The sequence below is a fragment of the Heterodontus francisci genome, chromosome 3 (assembly GCF_036365525.1).
Source record: "Heterodontus francisci isolate sHetFra1 chromosome 3, sHetFra1.hap1, whole genome shotgun sequence".
Lineage (NCBI taxonomy): Eukaryota > Metazoa > Chordata > Chondrichthyes > Heterodontiformes > Heterodontidae > Heterodontus > Heterodontus francisci.
In genome coordinates this window covers 147,233,957-147,250,662 of record NC_090373.1, presented here as the reverse complement: position 1 = coordinate 147,250,662, position 16,706 = coordinate 147,233,957, and the positions used below count along the sequence as shown (strand labels likewise).

General features: G+C 44.5%; 1 protein-coding gene across 4 annotated transcripts in view; it reads right to left on the bottom strand.

Moving 5' to 3' along the window:
* The window catches only part of phip (pleckstrin homology domain interacting protein), a 309,793-nt gene extending 309,532 nt beyond the window's left edge, over positions 1 to 261 (bottom strand). Inside the window, exon 1 of one of the 4 annotated variants that reach the window (XR_010972495.1) lies at positions 4 to 261. Coding sequence is in view for 2 of the 4 variants with exons in the window: in XM_068026790.1 (XP_067882891.1) it covers positions 4 to 43 (40 nt within the window). In the remaining 2 variants the exon portion in view is untranslated. The remainder of the gene's footprint in view (positions 1 to 3) is intronic. The other 3 variants (XR_010972494.1, XM_068026790.1, XM_068026782.1) reach the window with 3 other exon arrangements.
* Between the last annotated feature and the right edge of the window lie 16,445 nt (positions 262 to 16,706).

Here is a 16,706-nt window from a genome sequence, read left to right as displayed (position 1 = left end):
CACCAGATTCCAACTCATAGATTTGTTTAGTATCAGCAGGCATGTTTGGGGGTGATTTTTTAGTGTTAAACGGTGAGGGATCCGATGTAATCAGCTAGTCTGTGCGTGAGTGTTTACTCTCCAGGAAGAGTCTCCTCCATTCACCCACATAGAGAGAGGAGCCGACTCCTCCAGCAGAGCGACTCCTTCCGCACCAAAAACAGAGTCCCCCAACAACAAGCACACAACGTTCAACCCACAAAAAAATTACCCTCTCCCTGTCACCCACAGGCCTCCCCACCGACACTTGCAAATGCAAGAAAAAAAATCTTGCATAAAATCACTGGCACGTGCGTCAGCGTTGGAAGTGATGGGGTGAAGCTTTAGGGTTTTCTTTTTTGTGTGGCGGTAGTTGTCGATTTTTTTGTGAGCTTGTGCTGGCGGATGGATCTGACGCATGGTTTTGGTTGGAGTGGGGGGGGGGGAGGTTGGGGTGAGGTGACATTACGCAGAGTTACAGGAATGAGCGCAGCTACAATGTAGCGAGGGAAAGGGAAGGAAATGTAGCGAGAGAGAGACACACACGGATACCGCGCGCCGGGACTCTGCTTGGGAGCGCGCGCTCCGGGACCCGGCCCAGCCCTCTTCCCCCGTTTAGACAGCAATCAATTACTACCACATACAATACTGGTTAAATATTAAAATTATATATGTGAGAACCCCATTCGAAACTGAAAGTGGCCCGAAGACGGTGGAAAAAAAAGGAGGGGGAAGAGGAAAAAAAAAGCCAGAGCATGCTCGTTTTCGGAAATCAGGGTCTCGCCACAAAGCATTCCTTCGATTCGAGTTGTGCCTTCACAAAATTGCTGGTAACTGGAGCGACCTATTTATACAGTAAATCTTAGCTTTGAGGGTGCAGACGGAATATGTTAATTGCTTCCGTCGTTGGAAATGGTGAAACGCCGTGGAGAGGGAAAGAAACAAAACTGCTTCACCAATCGTGCCTTTTAATTTTCTTATTAAGTTTATTCAAAATTGGGAAATGACCACGTGTATCTGTTTTTATTTTAAATGTATTTTTGTGAAACCATGTTGGAGGCTAATTAATCGTGAGTTTTTGCATTGTGACCTTTGCTGTTTCGCGTACTCGGAGTGCATTGAGTCAAATAGTGTGTGAATTTTATATTCGGCATCTTCTGAGATACGTTAAACTCTGATGAACGTTTTTTGATATCTAATTTTGAGTTGTAATAGATTCGAATAAAAATGCTATTCGGCTGACTTCTGATTCCGTGTTATGAGGTGGTTCTTTTCATTTAGATTAGTGTATATGGTTTACCGAGAAATCAAAATAAATGTAATATCTTGTTTAATTTGTAAATGGTGATTTCTAGTTAAATAGCATATAATTTATTCACCTTTCATTTCTGATTTACATTAATTTATGAGGGAAACTGCCTTTCGACATTGGACCATCTGATGAGTACTGACCCAGTAACTATTTTAGGAGTCGGATTATTAAAATGATTAATCTAGTTTTACATATGCCAAACCGTCGTGAAAATTATACTTTTTTGGCTAAATGTGTGTTTAGAATCTGGCATAGTAGTATGCCCTGCAATTTATAATTTGTGTTGTCCAGTCGGTATTTGAATGCTGGTTGCCTATCAAACTAAAGTCGAAAAACAGTCGGTGTTTAAATTATTACCACCATCATCATTATCAACAATCTTATCCAGAACAAATTTTGCATGAGCTGATCAACGTGTAATACCACTCGAGGTAAAATTGATATAGATTGTTCCTCTCAGAGCAAAATTTACAGTCCATTGTAATCAGTTGAAAAAAAAATCTATTTATAAATTTATTCATTTGTACTCTTTCTTCTTTACAAACAATGTATCATACGCAAATTACATTTTAGTATCCTCATTATGCTGTAATTTGTTCCGGGTAACTAAATGGCATTGTACATGAGCTAGGTAGGAAAAAGGTCAACTGTATCAGCACACTGCATTACTGTAAATTTACAAGGGGAATATTTTTTGGTGTGCAAATTGGTAGTCAATCTGAGAATTTTCCTTTGTCCTTATTGTATTTAAAAATCTTAGTTTTTGTTTGGGAAAATGAAGCATTTTGGTATTAGAATAGTGTATTAATATACCTGAAAAATATTTACTCTTTTGCATTTTTAATGTAGTGCAATGTGAAAGCATTCATAGTATAGGTTCTGTTGAAGTTTCAATATTGCTTTTCTACTAGGAGTTTGGAATTCCATCATGTAGTGTGTTGGTGCCCAGCATGTTTTGCCAGACTCGTCTACATCACATTACCAGTTCTGCACAGTTATTGAACTTGACTGGATTCTTACAACAGCAACACTGAGTAGAAATGAGGGATTTCTGCTACTCAACTCAAATACAAATAAGGAACAATGTACTGTTGTACCATGTGTATTTCAATAAATTCCAATTGCAGTCCAACAAAAAAGGAGATGGCAGCTTGATCTTTCACCCCCAGTAACTAAGCAACGATCATTCAGTTCTCACTAAAGCAGCAAACTAGATTTGTTTTATGAAAAGCAAAATTTGTTTTATATTTACACATGATTCTTGTTAACAATATTGCTGTTCTTCAGTCACAACAGTGGAAGGAACAATCAGGACCATGTACATGATGGTTGAATAGGAATGAGTCACTCATAAAATAGGGGGTTGTGCCTCTGTGTGATGCTGCCATTGATCCGCGATAAAACTTATAGACCAACACAATCAAGGTAAGAAAGTTGGAATATAACATGGAATCTTGCTTGTAATATAAGGTAAGTCCCTAACCCAGATAACTGATCCAATTATGTAGATTAATTTTTCAGTGAATAATAGTACAGTACCATGGGTACCAGTGGCATTCTGGTATCTTGCCTAAGTGGTTGTTCTTTATGTGTGAGCAGGGTAGGCAAAAGTTTCAGGGTATTTTGCAGTATAAGATATCACAGCTAAGCCTGATCCTGTCCTCATTTGGCATCCACACGTGCTCACTTTCCAGCAGGGATTCCTGGACAGCAATCAGGAGTAGGAGCAAACTGATGGAGCTGCGGGCTGACATGTCCCCGGGTCCTGATGGCCTTCATCTTAGGGTGTTAAAAGAGGTGACTAATGAGGTAGTAGATGTGTTGGTGTTAATTTTTCAAAATTCGCGAGATTCTGGAAAGGTTCCATCAGACTGGAAAGTAGCAAATATAATCCCTCTATTCAAGAAGTGAGGGAGGCAGTAAACCGGTAACAATAGGCCAGTTAGCTTGATGTCTGTCGTGGGGAAGGTGTTAGAATCAATCATTAAGGAGGCTATAGCTGGACGCTTCGAAAAACTCAAGGTAATCAGGAATAGTAGCATGGTTTTGTGGAAGGGAAATCATGTTTAACCAATTTATTGGAGTTCTTTGAAGGAGTAACATGTGCTGTGGTTAAAGGGGAGCCCATTGACGTACTGTACTTGGATTTCCAGAAGGCATTTGACAAGGTGCCACATAAAAGGTTATTGCACAGGGTGTAGCGGGTAACATATTAGCATGGATAGAAGATTGGCTGGCTGGCAGAAAACGGAGTGCACTCATAAATGGATCCTTTTCTGATTGGCAGGATGTGATGAGTGGCGTCCCGCAGGGGTCTCTGCTGGGGCCTCAACTTTTTACAATTTATATCAATGACTTAGATGAGGGGAGTGATGGCATGGCAGCTAAATTTGTAGATGACACAAAGATTTGCTAGGAAAGTAACTTGTGAAGAAGTCATAAGGAGGTTGCAGACCGATATAGAGTGGGTTGAGTGAGTGGGCAAAAATCTGGCAGATGGAGTATAATGTGGGAAAATGTGAAGTTGTTCACTTTTGCAGGAAGAATAAAAAAGCAGAGTATTCCTTAAACGGAGAAGAACTGCAGAATTCCAAGGTGCAGAGGGATTTATGTCTTCTAGTGCATGAGTGACAAAAAGTTGGTATGCAGGTGCAGCAAGTAATAAAGAAAGCTAATGGAATGCTATCCTGTATTACGAGAAGAATTGAAAATAAAAGTAAGGATGTTGTGCTTCAGTTATACAGGGCTTTGGTGAGACCACATCTCGAATACTGTGTGCAGTTTTGGTGCTCTCGTTGAAGGAAGGATGTGAATGTGTTGGAGGCGGTTCAGAGGTTTACTAGATTGATACCTGGAATGAGCGGGTTGTCTTATGAGGAAGGGTTGGACAGACTGGGCTTGTTTTCACTGGAGTTTAGAAGAGTGAGGGGAGAGTTGATAGAAGTATATAAGATCCTGAACGATCTTGACAAGGTGGATGTGGAAAGGATGTGGTTGAGTCCAGAAATAGGGGGCACTGTATTAAAATTAGGGGTCTCCCTTTTAGGACAGCGATGAGAAATTTTTTTTCTCAGGATTGTGCAACTTTGGAACGCTCTGCCTCAGAAGGTGGTGAAGGCGGGGTTATTGAATATTTTTAAGATGGAGGTAGATAGATTCTTGTTAGGCAAGGGAATCAAAGGCTATGGAGGATAGATGGGAGTGTGGAATTCGAGACACAAACAGATCTTATTGAATGGCAGAGCAGGATCAAGGGGCCAAATGGCCTCCTCAAGGTAATTGGGAATAGTTTGTAGGAACCGTGGCTGATTTTTGTATATTGTAGTCACCCAAGGACACTGAAGCCAATTGCAGCCTCATCACTCCCTTGGCTGAATTGAATTAACTCCGCATAGACCAAAGAATGGATCTTGATCCTTCCTGGTCAGTATGACACAGTACCACATTAAATGAGTTGTCAAAGATTTCAGTAATTAAAGCAATAGATTTTTGCCTGCAGTGTTCAAATCCTAGCCCTTCGAAACCTGCATCCTTGCATTGCAACACATTGAACAGGTTCTCATTCTAGTTTGCTGAACCCTCCTTAGTTGGCTTCATACAACAGTTAATGAGATGACAATTTGAATAGCCTCTTTCATTTGGATTTGCTAATTTCTGTATGAATGCAGTGGTAGTGCTGCAGTTGGTGGCTGCATTCAGGCTGCCCAATGCTTCCTGTTGAACCAGTTATGGACATGAGTTCTTTTGTGAGCATTCCAGTTTTCTGCTCCTTTTGCTCCCAGTCCTCTGGCTCAGTTCAGAATTGGATTGCAAGGCCAGGCCTGATTCTCGGAATCATTTCTGAGTGAGCTATAGGCAACATCCATGTGAGAAAGGAAATGAAATGAAACCCCTTTTTTCCTGGATTACTTGAAAAGCTGTTCTTGCTCCACAGTGACCTTTGTAAATGGAGACAGTTTATGCAATAAACGTCACAAAGGTTTGATTTTTTTTTTAGTTATCATAAACGAGTGTCAGTAAAACCTGCAGTAAATGGTGTGATCATTATAAAGATACAGTATAGTCAATGTTGAGCAGTATTGACTAACTTTGCTTCAGTCATGATTTCAGAGTTTTGTTTTAATGATTACAATTTACATAAGATTTTAAACATATTTTCCTACATGTTAAGATTCTTCAGCATTAAAAAAAATGCAAGACGTAAAAAGTTAGAGGAGGGGGAACGTAAGTGAGTTTGACAGTGCTCAGAATATTTCTATGGCATACTTCTGCATTCAGATTGGGAATGTTGTAAGTCTTTAAGTTATTGCCGAAGGTATAGACAACTTGGATTTTAATACACAGGGGCTAGGAGCTGAATGACAGTACCTTTGAGTATGTTTTCTCTTTCAATTGTGGCTTTTGGGTGGCTGGGTTGGTACAAATGGCTCAGAACTGCCAAAAAGACATGTTTCTGTACTGCTCACATTCTTTTGCTGCCAGATTTGGAGACAGGTGGACAGATCCATGCTTGTTTGTGTGGAATATGTGGGCCTTTGTCTTGCATGTCACCATCTCTGAGTGTAAAAGTACAGTGTAGCCACACCAAATCCTAACACGAAATGAAATGCAGTGTATTGGAAGGAAAATTGGAGTCAGAATGTCAGCAAGTTAAATAATCAACACCCACTGTGGTATTGTTTTTTTCAGTACGGAAAAAGCACTATGGTGAGCACAATCTAGCTAATTCTGTTGTGCAGGGCATGATTGCAAGATTATTATACCCTTCTATGACTGTGCTTTCTTTAGTTTAGTTTAGAGATACAGCACTGAAACAGGCCCTTCAGCCCACCGAGTCTGTGCCGACCATCAACCACCCATTTTTATACTAATCCTACACTAATCTCATATTCCTACCAGATCCCCATCTGTCCCTATATTTTTCCCTACCACCTACCTATACTAGGGGCAATTTCTAATGGCCAATTTACCTATCAACCTGCAAGTCTTTGGCATGTGGGAGGAAACCGGAGCACCCGGAGGAAACCCACGCAGACACAGGGAGAACTTGCAAACTCCACACAGGTAGTACCCGGAATTGAACCCGGGTCGCTGGAGCTGTGAGGCTGCAGTGCTAACCACTGCGCCACTGTGCCGCCCTTTCATGTAACAACAACATATTTATTTGGCGCCTTTTAACATAAAATGTCCCAAGATGCTTCACGGGAGTATTATAAAGCAAACTATGACATCAAGCCACGTAAGGAGATAATAGGGCAGATGACCAAAAGCTTGGTCAAAGAGATATGTGTTAAGGAGTGTCTTAAAGGAGGAAAGAGAGGTCTAAGGGAAGATATTCCAGAGTTTAGGGCCTCGACAACTGAAAGCGCAAAGCCACCAATGTTGAAGCAATTAAAATGTGAATGCTGAAGAGACCAGAATTAGAGGAGTACAGATATTTTGGAGGGTTGTGGGACTGAGGAGATTACAGAGATAGGGAGGGGTGAGGCTATGGAGGGATATGAAAACAAGGATGAGAATTTTAACATCAAGACATTGCTTGACCGGGAGCCAATATAGGTCAGCGAGCACAGGGGTGATAGTTGAATGGGACTTGGTGCGAGTTTAAACTTGGGCAGCAGAGTTTTGGATGACCTCAAGTTTACAGAGGGTAAAATGTGGGAAACCAGCCAGGAGTACATTGGAATAATCCAGTGTAACATAGGCATGAGTGAGGGTTTCAGCTGCAGATGATCTGAGAAAGGGGCGAAGTCGGGCACTAACGGAGGTGGAAATAGGCGGTGTTAGTGATGGCACAAATATGAGGTCGGAAGGTCATCTCAGGGTTAAATGTTACACCAAGGTTGCAAATAGACTGGCTTAATCTTAGAATGTTGCCAGAGAGAGGGATGGAGTCAACAGCTAGGAAACACAGTTTGGAGCAGGGACCAAAACAATGGCTTCAGTCTTCCCAATATTTAATTGGAGGAAATTTCTGTTCATCCAGTGCTAGATGTCAGATAAGCATTCTGATAATTTAGCAACATGGAGGAGTCGAGTGAGGTGGTAATGAGGTAGAGCTGGGTGTCATCAGCGTACAAGTTGAAAACTAACACTACTTTCGGATGATGTCACCAAGGGGCAGCATATAGATGAGAAATAGAAGGGGGCCAAGGATAAATCTTTTGGTGACACCAGAGATAACGATACGAGAGCAGGAAGAGAAGCCATTGAAAGTGATTCTCTGGTTATTAGATAAGTAAGAATGAAACCAGGTGAGAGCAGTCTCACCCAGCTGGATGACAGTGGAGAGTGTTGAAGGATTTTATTTTATTTTTTTATTGGGATTATGATATGGTCAGCTGTATCAAAGGCTGCAGACAGGTCAAGAAGGACAAGGAGGGAAAGTTTACCTTTGTCACTGTGATTAGAGCTGTTTTGGTCTGTGGCAGGGGCAGAAACCTGATTGGAGGGATTCAAACATGGAGTTCTGGGAAAGATGGGAATGGATTTGGCAGGCAACAACATGTTCAAGGACTTTGGAGAGGAAAGGGAGGTTGGAGATAAGGGTTGGTTTTTTGAGGAGATGGGTGATGACAGCATTAAAGGTGAGTGGAACAAATCTTGAAAAGAGAGATTCGTTAATAATGTCGGCGACCAGGAGGGGAAGTTGGATGGTCATCAGTTTAGTGGAAATAGGATCGAAGGAGCAGGGAGTGGGTCTCATGGACAAGATGAGCTCAGAGAGGACATGAGGGAAGATAGGAAAGCAACTGGAGAAAGATGCAAGGCTAGGGTAGGGGGTAGCATTAAAGGAAGTTGAGCCAGGTGGTCTAGTGGAAGGGAGAGATGCAGCAGAGGCAGCTGAATGGATGGTCTCAATCTTAGTGACAAAGAAGTTCATGAACTCCTCACAATTACTGTTGAAGGTGAGGGCAGAGGGGATAGGAGAGGGGTTTAAGAAGACGGTTTTCAGTAGAGAAAGAAACCGGGGGTTATCTTTGCATTCCATGATAATTCTGGAATATTGAGCAGTGTTTAGCAGACACTAGTGTTGCAAGTGGTCCAGCCATATTGGTGGTGGATGGCTAAGTCAGTTGTCTGCCATATCCTTTCAAGTCTGTGTCCCTTGGACTTAAGAAAGCGGAGATGAGGGCCATACTGGGGGAATGGCCAGGGTGAGAGAGAGTAATGGTTTTATTGGGGACTAGGGCATCAAAGTTGGAGGTGAGGGTGCAGTTGAGCAAATCTTCAGCTGCAGAAATGTCTAGACGCACAGAGAGCCGAAGGCTAGACAGTTGGGATTTTGAAAGTGCAATTCTAAGTGAATGGGAGATAGCTTTTCCAGGGACAGATACAGAAGGATGTGGAAGGGGGATGTGGGTAGTGTGTGTTATGAACGCTGGACTTTGTAACATGATTATGTTTTATTTTAATTGTGATTTTTTAAAGTTTAAGATGGAAAGTCAGGTGACCTCGTATCCACTCTGAAAGGACAAGACAGAAGTCTTGGTTACCAGGACAACTGAGAAGACAGAGCAAGACTTTTTTGTAAAGAGACTGCAGGGGTAACACCTGATGAACAATGAGTTTCACCCTCCCAGATTTTCGGGTCGTAAAACAAGGGGTCAGTGATACTGAAGATGCATATGTACCAGGCAGCTGTTAACACCTGTAAACAATGGAAGGCCCAGGTGGCTCTGTGAAACCATTGGAACCGGACAATATGTTGCAGATTTTTGAGTCCAGATAAGTTACGCAGATTTTCTGAAGGCAGACACGTAAGAGAAAAAAAACAGTGGTTGCAGCCTCAAGGCAGGCTGTAAGAGGGTCGCAGCCCCGAGAGAGAGGGGGGCACCTGCTCTCAGAAGCCTGATAGAGCGAAAGGCTGTGGAGGCTTGAATCTGTTTTGAAAGTTGAAGCTTGCAGAGAAGTAGAAAACCAGCAGGATCACCAGAAATCGCCTTATTAGAGTCATAGTTATACAGCACAGAAACAGGCCCTTCAGCCCATCGTGTCTGTGCCAGCCATCAAGCACCTAACTATTCTAATCCCATTTTCTAGCACTTGGCCCGTAGCCTTGTATGCTATGGCATTTCAAGTGCTCATCTAGATACTTCTCAAATGTTGTGAGCGTTCCTGCCTCTACCGCCCCTTCAGGCAGTGCGTTCCAGATTCCAACAACCCTCTGAGTGAAATTTTTTTTCCTCAAATCCTCTCCAAACCTCCTGCCCCCATTTATGCCCCCTGGTTATTGACACCTCTGCTAAGGGAAAAAAGTTTCTTCCTATCTAACCTATCAATGCCCCTCATAATTTTGTATACCTCAATCATGTCCCCCCTCAGCCTTCTCTGCTCTACGGAAAACAACCCTAGCCTTTTCAGTCTCTCTTCATAGCTGAAATGCTCCAGCCCAGGCAATGTCCTGGTGAATCTCCTCTGCATCCTCTCCAGTGCAATCACATCCTTCCTATAGTGTCATGCCCAGAACTGTACACAGTACTCCAGCTGTGGCCTAACTAGCGTTTTATACAGCTCCATCATAACCTCCCTGTTCTTATATTCTATGCTTTGGCTAATAAAGGCAAGTATCCCATATGCCTTTCTATCCACCTTACTTACCTGTGCTGCTGCCTTCAGTGATCTATGGACAAGTACACCAAGGTCCCTCTGACCCTCTACTTCCTAGAGTCCTACCACCCATTGTATATTCCCTTGCCTTGTTCATCCTCCCAAAATGTATCACCTCACACTTCTCAGGATTAAATTCCATTTGCCACTGCTCCACCCATTTTACCAGCCCATCTGTATCGTCCTGTAATCTAAGGCTTTCCTCCTCACTGTTTACGACACCAATTTTCACGTCATCTGCGAACTTACTGATCAGACCTCCTATATTCATGTCTGTTCTCGGATGTCCAGGTCGGAAGTGCTCAGAGAAGTGAGCGAAGAGGACAATGATTTTTGGAAAGGTATGGAAGATCCAACCCATTGCTATTGGGAACAATTTGGGAATTTTAACCGCAAAGGGTTTCGCCAACAAAAAGGACTGTGTAACGTATGAGTGTGGCGTGAGGTTTTCAAGTATTTTAATAAGTAAATACCTTTCTCTGTAATCTGGGGTATCTGCTACTTACAAAGTACGATTTGGTTAGTGGGGATTTCTTTTAGTTTAGTTGTTATAATAAAAATCTTAAAACATGAAATCTTGGTGAAATTCTTTAAATTGGTCTGGGACCCATATCTCATATTTTAACACAAATGGTCCACTGAGGTTGTAACAAGTGATGCAAGGAAGTGACCAGAAATGGCTTTATCTGTAATTGATGCAGTGGGACTAGCAAGACCACATGTGATGGCAAGGTCAAGGTGGTGCCCATGCATAGGGCGGCACAGTGGCGCAGTGGTTAGCATCGCAGCCTCACAGCTCCAGGCACCCGGGTTCGATTCCGGGTACTGCCTGTGTGGAGTTTGCAAGTTCTCCCTGTGTCTGCGTGGGTTTTCTCCGGGTGCTCCGGTTTCCTCCCACAAGCCAAAAGACTTGCAGGGTGATAGGTAAATTGGCCATTATAAATTGTCACTAGTATAGGTAGGTGGTAGAGAAATATACGGACAGGTGGGGATGTGGTAGGAATATGGGATTAGTGTAGGATTAGTATAAATGGGTGGTTGATGTTCGGCAAAGACTCGGTGGGCCGAAGGGCCTGTTTCAGTGCTGTATCTCTAATCGTATGGGCTGGGGCTATTTAGGGAGGATAAGAGGGCAGTGAACTCTGGAGAGAGAACATAAGTTGTGATGGAGGTTGAAATTACAGAGGATGCGAAGTCATTCAATGCAGGGGCTGAGGGAAGAAAGCAGTGAAGATATCTGTGATAACATTTTTTATCATACTTGGAAGGGCAATAGAAAACAATAATTTTGAAAGAGAGGTGAGAGGCGTAAAAAAATGAAGAGAACATGCCAGAGGAGTTGGGGAGGTGGTCAGGCCAAGGTGTGATCTGGCGGTAAGTACCACACCACCACCACGATGGTCTTGGTGAGGCAAGTAGAAGTACATGGAGACTATGGCAGAGATTATCTTTCCAGAGTAAAGTTATGCATGTGCCAACATCATTTTGTCACACAATATGATCCAGCAATAAGTGGAAAATCTTTTGATTGCCAGCATGGTAGGCTGGCTGAAAAAGGCCAGTCTGTACTTAAAGTGGATAAAGCAACAGGTCCGGATGAGATGCATCCAAGGATACTGAGGGAAGTGCGGGTGGAAATGGCAGAGGCACTGGCCATAATTTTCCAGTCTTCCTTACACTCTGGGGTGGTGCTAGAGGACTGGAGTATGACAAACGTTAAACCCTTATTCAAAAAAGGGTGTAAAGATAAGCCCAGCAACTACAGGCCAGTCAGTTTATCTTCGGTGTTGGGAAAACCTCTAGAAAAAATAATTCGGGACAAAATCAATAGTCACATGGACAATGCGAGTTAATTAAGGAAAGCCAGCATGGATTTCTTAAGGGAAAATCATGTTTAACTAACTTGCTGGAGTTTTTTAAGGAGGTAACAGAGAGGGTTGACGAGGGCAATGCTGTTATGTGGTGTACATGGACTTTCAAAAGGCATTTGATACAGTGCCACTCAACAAACTTATAGTTCATGGAATAAAAGGGACGGGTAGCAACATGCATACAAAATTGGCTGAGTGACAGGAAACCGAAAGTATCGGTTAAGAAAGTTTTTTGGGCTGGAGGAAGGTTTGCAGTGGAGATCCCCAGGGATCAGGGTTGGGACCCTTGCTTTTCCTGATTATATATTAATGACCTAGACCTTGGTGTACATGGCACAATTTCAAGGTTGGCAGATGAAACTTGGAAGTATTATGAACTGTGTAGTGTAGAACTTTAAAAGGACATGGTGAAATGGGCAGACAGGTGGCAGATGAAGTTCAATGCAGAGAACAGTCAAATGATTCATTTTGGTAGGAAGAACATGGAGACACAATAGAGAATAAAGGGTACAATTCTAAAGGGGGTGCAAGAGCAGAGGGACCTAGGTGTATATGTGCATAAGTTATTGCAGGTGGCAGACAGGTTGAGAGAGCGGTTAATAAAGCATACAGTATCCTGGGCTTTATTAATAGGGGCACAGAGTACAAGTGCAAGGAAGTTATGTTGAACTTATTTATAAGAGACTTGTTCGGCCTCAGCTGGAGTATTCCGTCCAATTCTGGGTGCTGCACTTGAGGAAAGACTTGAGGGCATTGGAGAGAGTATGGAAAAGATTCACGAGAATGATTCCAGGGATGAGGAATTTCAGTTATGAAGATAGATTGGAGAAGTTGGGATTGTTTTCCTTGGAGAAGAGAAGGATGAGAGGTAATTTAATAGAGGTATTCAAAATCATGAGGTGTCCAGACAGAGTAGATAGAGATTGTTCCCACTCGTGAAAGGATTGAGACCAGAGGGCACAGATTTAAAGTATTTGGTAAGAGAAGCAAAAGTGACATGAGGAAAAACGTTTTCACGCAGCGAGTGGTTAAGGTCTGGAATGCACTGCCTGCGAACATTGTGGAGGCAGGTTCGATTGAAGCATTGAAAAGGGAATTAGACAGTTATATAAAAGGGAAGAATCTGCAAGGTTACAGGGAGAAGGCAGGGGAATGGAATTGAGGCAGTTGCTCTTTCAGAGAGCCGGTGCGGTCATGATGGGCCGCATTGCCGCCGCCTACACTAACAATTCTGTGGTGTGATAATGGCTGACTGTCAATAAAGCAATCAACAATGTGAACACTGTCCAGTTGCTCATCATTTTTGAGAGGGGTCTTCTTCTTTGGACTCCTTGTCTCGAGAGACAATGGATAAGCGCCTGGAGGTGGTCAGTGGTGTGTGGAGCAGTGCCTGGAGTGGCTATAAAAGGCCAATTCTAGAGTGACAGACTCTTCCACAGGTGCTGCAGATAAAATTGGTTGTCAGGGCTGTTTCACAGTTTGCTCTCCCCTTGCGCTTCTGTCTTTTTTCCTACCAACTGCTAAGTCTCTTTGACTCACCACACTTTAGCCCCGCCTTTATGGCTGCCTGCCAGCTCTGGCGATCGCTGGCAACTGACTCCCATGACTTGTGATCAATGTCACAGGACTTCATGTCGCGTTTGCAGACGTCTTTAAAGCGGAGACATGGACGGCCAGTGGGTCTGATACCAGTGACGAGCTCGCTGTACAATGTGTCCTTGGGGATCCTGCCATCTTCCATGCAGCTCACATGGCCAAGCCATCTCAAGCGCTGCTGGCTCAGTAGGGTGCATATGCTGGGGATGTTGACCATCTCGAAGACTTCTGTGTTGGAGATATGGTCCTGCCACCTGATGCCAAGGATTCTCCGGAGGCAGCGAAGATGGAATGAATTGAGACATCGCTCTTGGCTGGCATATGTCGTCCAGGCCTTGCTGCTGTAGAGCAAGGTACTGAGGACACAGGCTTGATGCACTCGGACTTTTTTGTTCCATGTCAGTGTGCCATTTCCCCACACTCTCTTGGCCAGTCTGGACATAGCAGTGGAAGCCTTTCCCATGCGCTTGTTGATTTCTGCATCGAGAGACAGGTTACTGGTGACAGTTGAGCCTAGGTAGGTGAACTCTTGAACAACTTCCAGAGCGTGGTCGCCGATATTTATGGATAGAGCATTTCTGACGTCCTGTCCCATGATCGTTTTCTTGAGGCTGATGATGAGGCCAAATTTGTTGCAGGCAGCCGCAAACCTGTCGATGAGACTCTGCAGACACTCTTCAGTGTGAGATGTTAATGCAGCATTGTCAGCAAAGGGGAGTTCCCTGATGAGAACTTTCCGTACTCTTGTCTTCGCTCTTAGATGGGCAAGGTTGAACAACCTGCTGCCTGATCTTGAGTGGAGGAAAATTCCTTCTGCAGACTTGAACGCATGTGAGAGCAGCAGGGAGAAGAAAATCCCAAACTGTGTAGGTGTAAGAACACAGCCCTGTTTCACGCCACTCAGGATAGGAAAGTGGTCTGATGAGGCACTGCTATGCCGAATTGTGCCTTTTATATTGCCCTGGAATGAGGTGATGAAACTTAGTAGCTTTGGTGGACATCCGATCTTTGCTAGTAGTCTGAAGAGACCATGTCTGCTGACTAGGTCAAAGGCTTTGGTGAGATCAATGAAAGCAACGTAGAGGGGCATCTGTTGTTCGCAGCTTTTCTCCTGTAGCTGACGAAGGGAGAACAGCATGTCAATGTTCGATCTCTGCTCAAAAGCCGCACTGTGCCTCAGGGTAGACACGCTCGGCCAGCTTCTGGAGCCTGTTCAGAGCGACTCGAGCGAAGACTTTCCCCACTATGCTGAGCAGGGAGATTCCACGGTAGTTGTTGCAGTCACCGCGGTCACCTTTGTTCTTATAGAGGGTGATGATATTGGCATCGCACATGTCCTGTAGTTCTGCTCCCTCGTCCCAGCACAGGCAAAGCAGTTTGTAGAGTGCTGAGAGTATAGCAGGCTTAGCACTCTTGATTATTTCAGGGGTAATGCCGTCCTTCCCAGGGGCTTTTCCGCTGGCTAGAGAATCAATGGCATCACTGAGTTCTGATTTTGTTGGCTGTACGTCCAGCTCATCCATGACTGGTAGAGGCTGGGCTGCCTTGAGGGCAGTCTCAGTGACAACATTTTCCCTGGAGTACAGTTCTAGGTAGTGCTCCACCCAGCGGTCCATTTGCATGTGTTGGTCAGTGATTGTGTCCCCTGATTTAGATTTGAGGGGGGCGACCTTCTTGATGGTTGGCCCAAAAGCTCTCTTAATGCCATCATATATTCCTCTGATGCTTCCAGTGTCTGAGGCCAGCTGAATATGGCTGCATTAGGTGTTGCCAGTAGTCATTAGCGCAGCGCCTGGCTGTTCTTTGTGCAGCACTTCTGGCTGTTTTAAGTGCTATGGATGTTAACTCGCTGGGGGCTTTCTTGTAGTTCAACAGTGCAATGCGCTTAGCAGCCATGACAGGTTCCAGCTCTTCAAAGTGAGATTGAAACCAGTCTGCATTCTGCTTCAAACGATTGCCATAGGTGGTCATTGCTGACCCATAGATGACGTCTCTGATGTGGGCCCACTTGGTCTCTGCATCCCCTGTGTTTTGGAGGGCTTTTTCAAGTGAATTTAGAAATTTATGTAACAGCTGTGGATAAGAAATTCTGCTCATGTTGATGCGCGGGTGGCCCTTCTGCTTGGAGTGATGCAGCTTCTTTGGTTTGAGTCTAACTTTGCTGCACACCAGGGAGTGGTCGGTGTCGCAGTCCGCACTGTGGAAGCTGCGTGTGATTTGAACGCTGTTTAAGGAGGCTCGCCTTGTGCCGATGAGGTCCAGCTGGTGCCAACGACGTGATTTTGGGTGCCTCCAAGAAACCTGATGACAGGGTTTAGTGTGAAAGAACAAGTTGGTGATGCAGAGGTTATGATAGGTACACAGCTCAAGCAGTCTTTGTCCATTCTCATTCATCCTTCCAATGCCATAGCGCCCAAGGCAGGAGAGCCATGAGTCATGGTCGGCCCCAACCCTGGCATTAAAGTCCCCCAGCAGGAACAGATGTTCGGTATCGTGGATGCTACTAATAATATTATGGAGTTCCTCATAGAACTGGTCTTTAGCTTCAGGTGGGGAGCAGAGTGTTGGAGCATAGATGCTGAGCAGGTGTACTGGACCAGAGGCGGTGAGCAGTCGGATGGACAGTATGCGTTCTGAGCCATTTGAAGGTGGCTCTATCATGCTGAGCAAAGAGTTTCTGATGGCGAAGCCCACTCCATGCTGTCTTGGTTCTTCAGGATCCCTACCCTGCCAGAAGAAGGTGTAGTCTTGCTCTGTTAGAGATCCGCTCGCAGGGAGGCGTGTCTCCTGAAGTGCTGCAATAGCCACGTTGACTCTGCTGAGCTCGTTGTTAATGATGGCGGTCTTCCGAGAATCGTTGATTTGTGTAAGGTCTTCCGACAGGCCAGGACACAGTTCTGACATTCCAGCTTGCAAAACGAAAGGCTGGTACCTTCTTTTTGTCATGTTGTTTGGTGCGGTGTTGCAGTCCGCTTTTCGGGCAATGACCCTGAGCTCCAAGCACCCATTGAAGTAGGTGAACTATGGCGGGACAGAGCCTTATTGACCGGGAGCTGCCCGGTTTGAGGCGGGCGGTCGCTGTCCAGAGAGATGCGATGACCTCTCCCATCAACAAAGGCAACCCATGGCGCCCAATCTCTACGGCAATTGAGCTGGACTTATAACCCGGAACTGCTGCCTTCCGTGTTGTTTTGGTCGCTGTGAGGCGACTATGGAGTGACCTCTCCATGGCGCATGCCTGGGCGGATGTATGGAGGTTGTGGGTTGCCCATGCATCAAAACCCCCCTCTCGGCCTTCC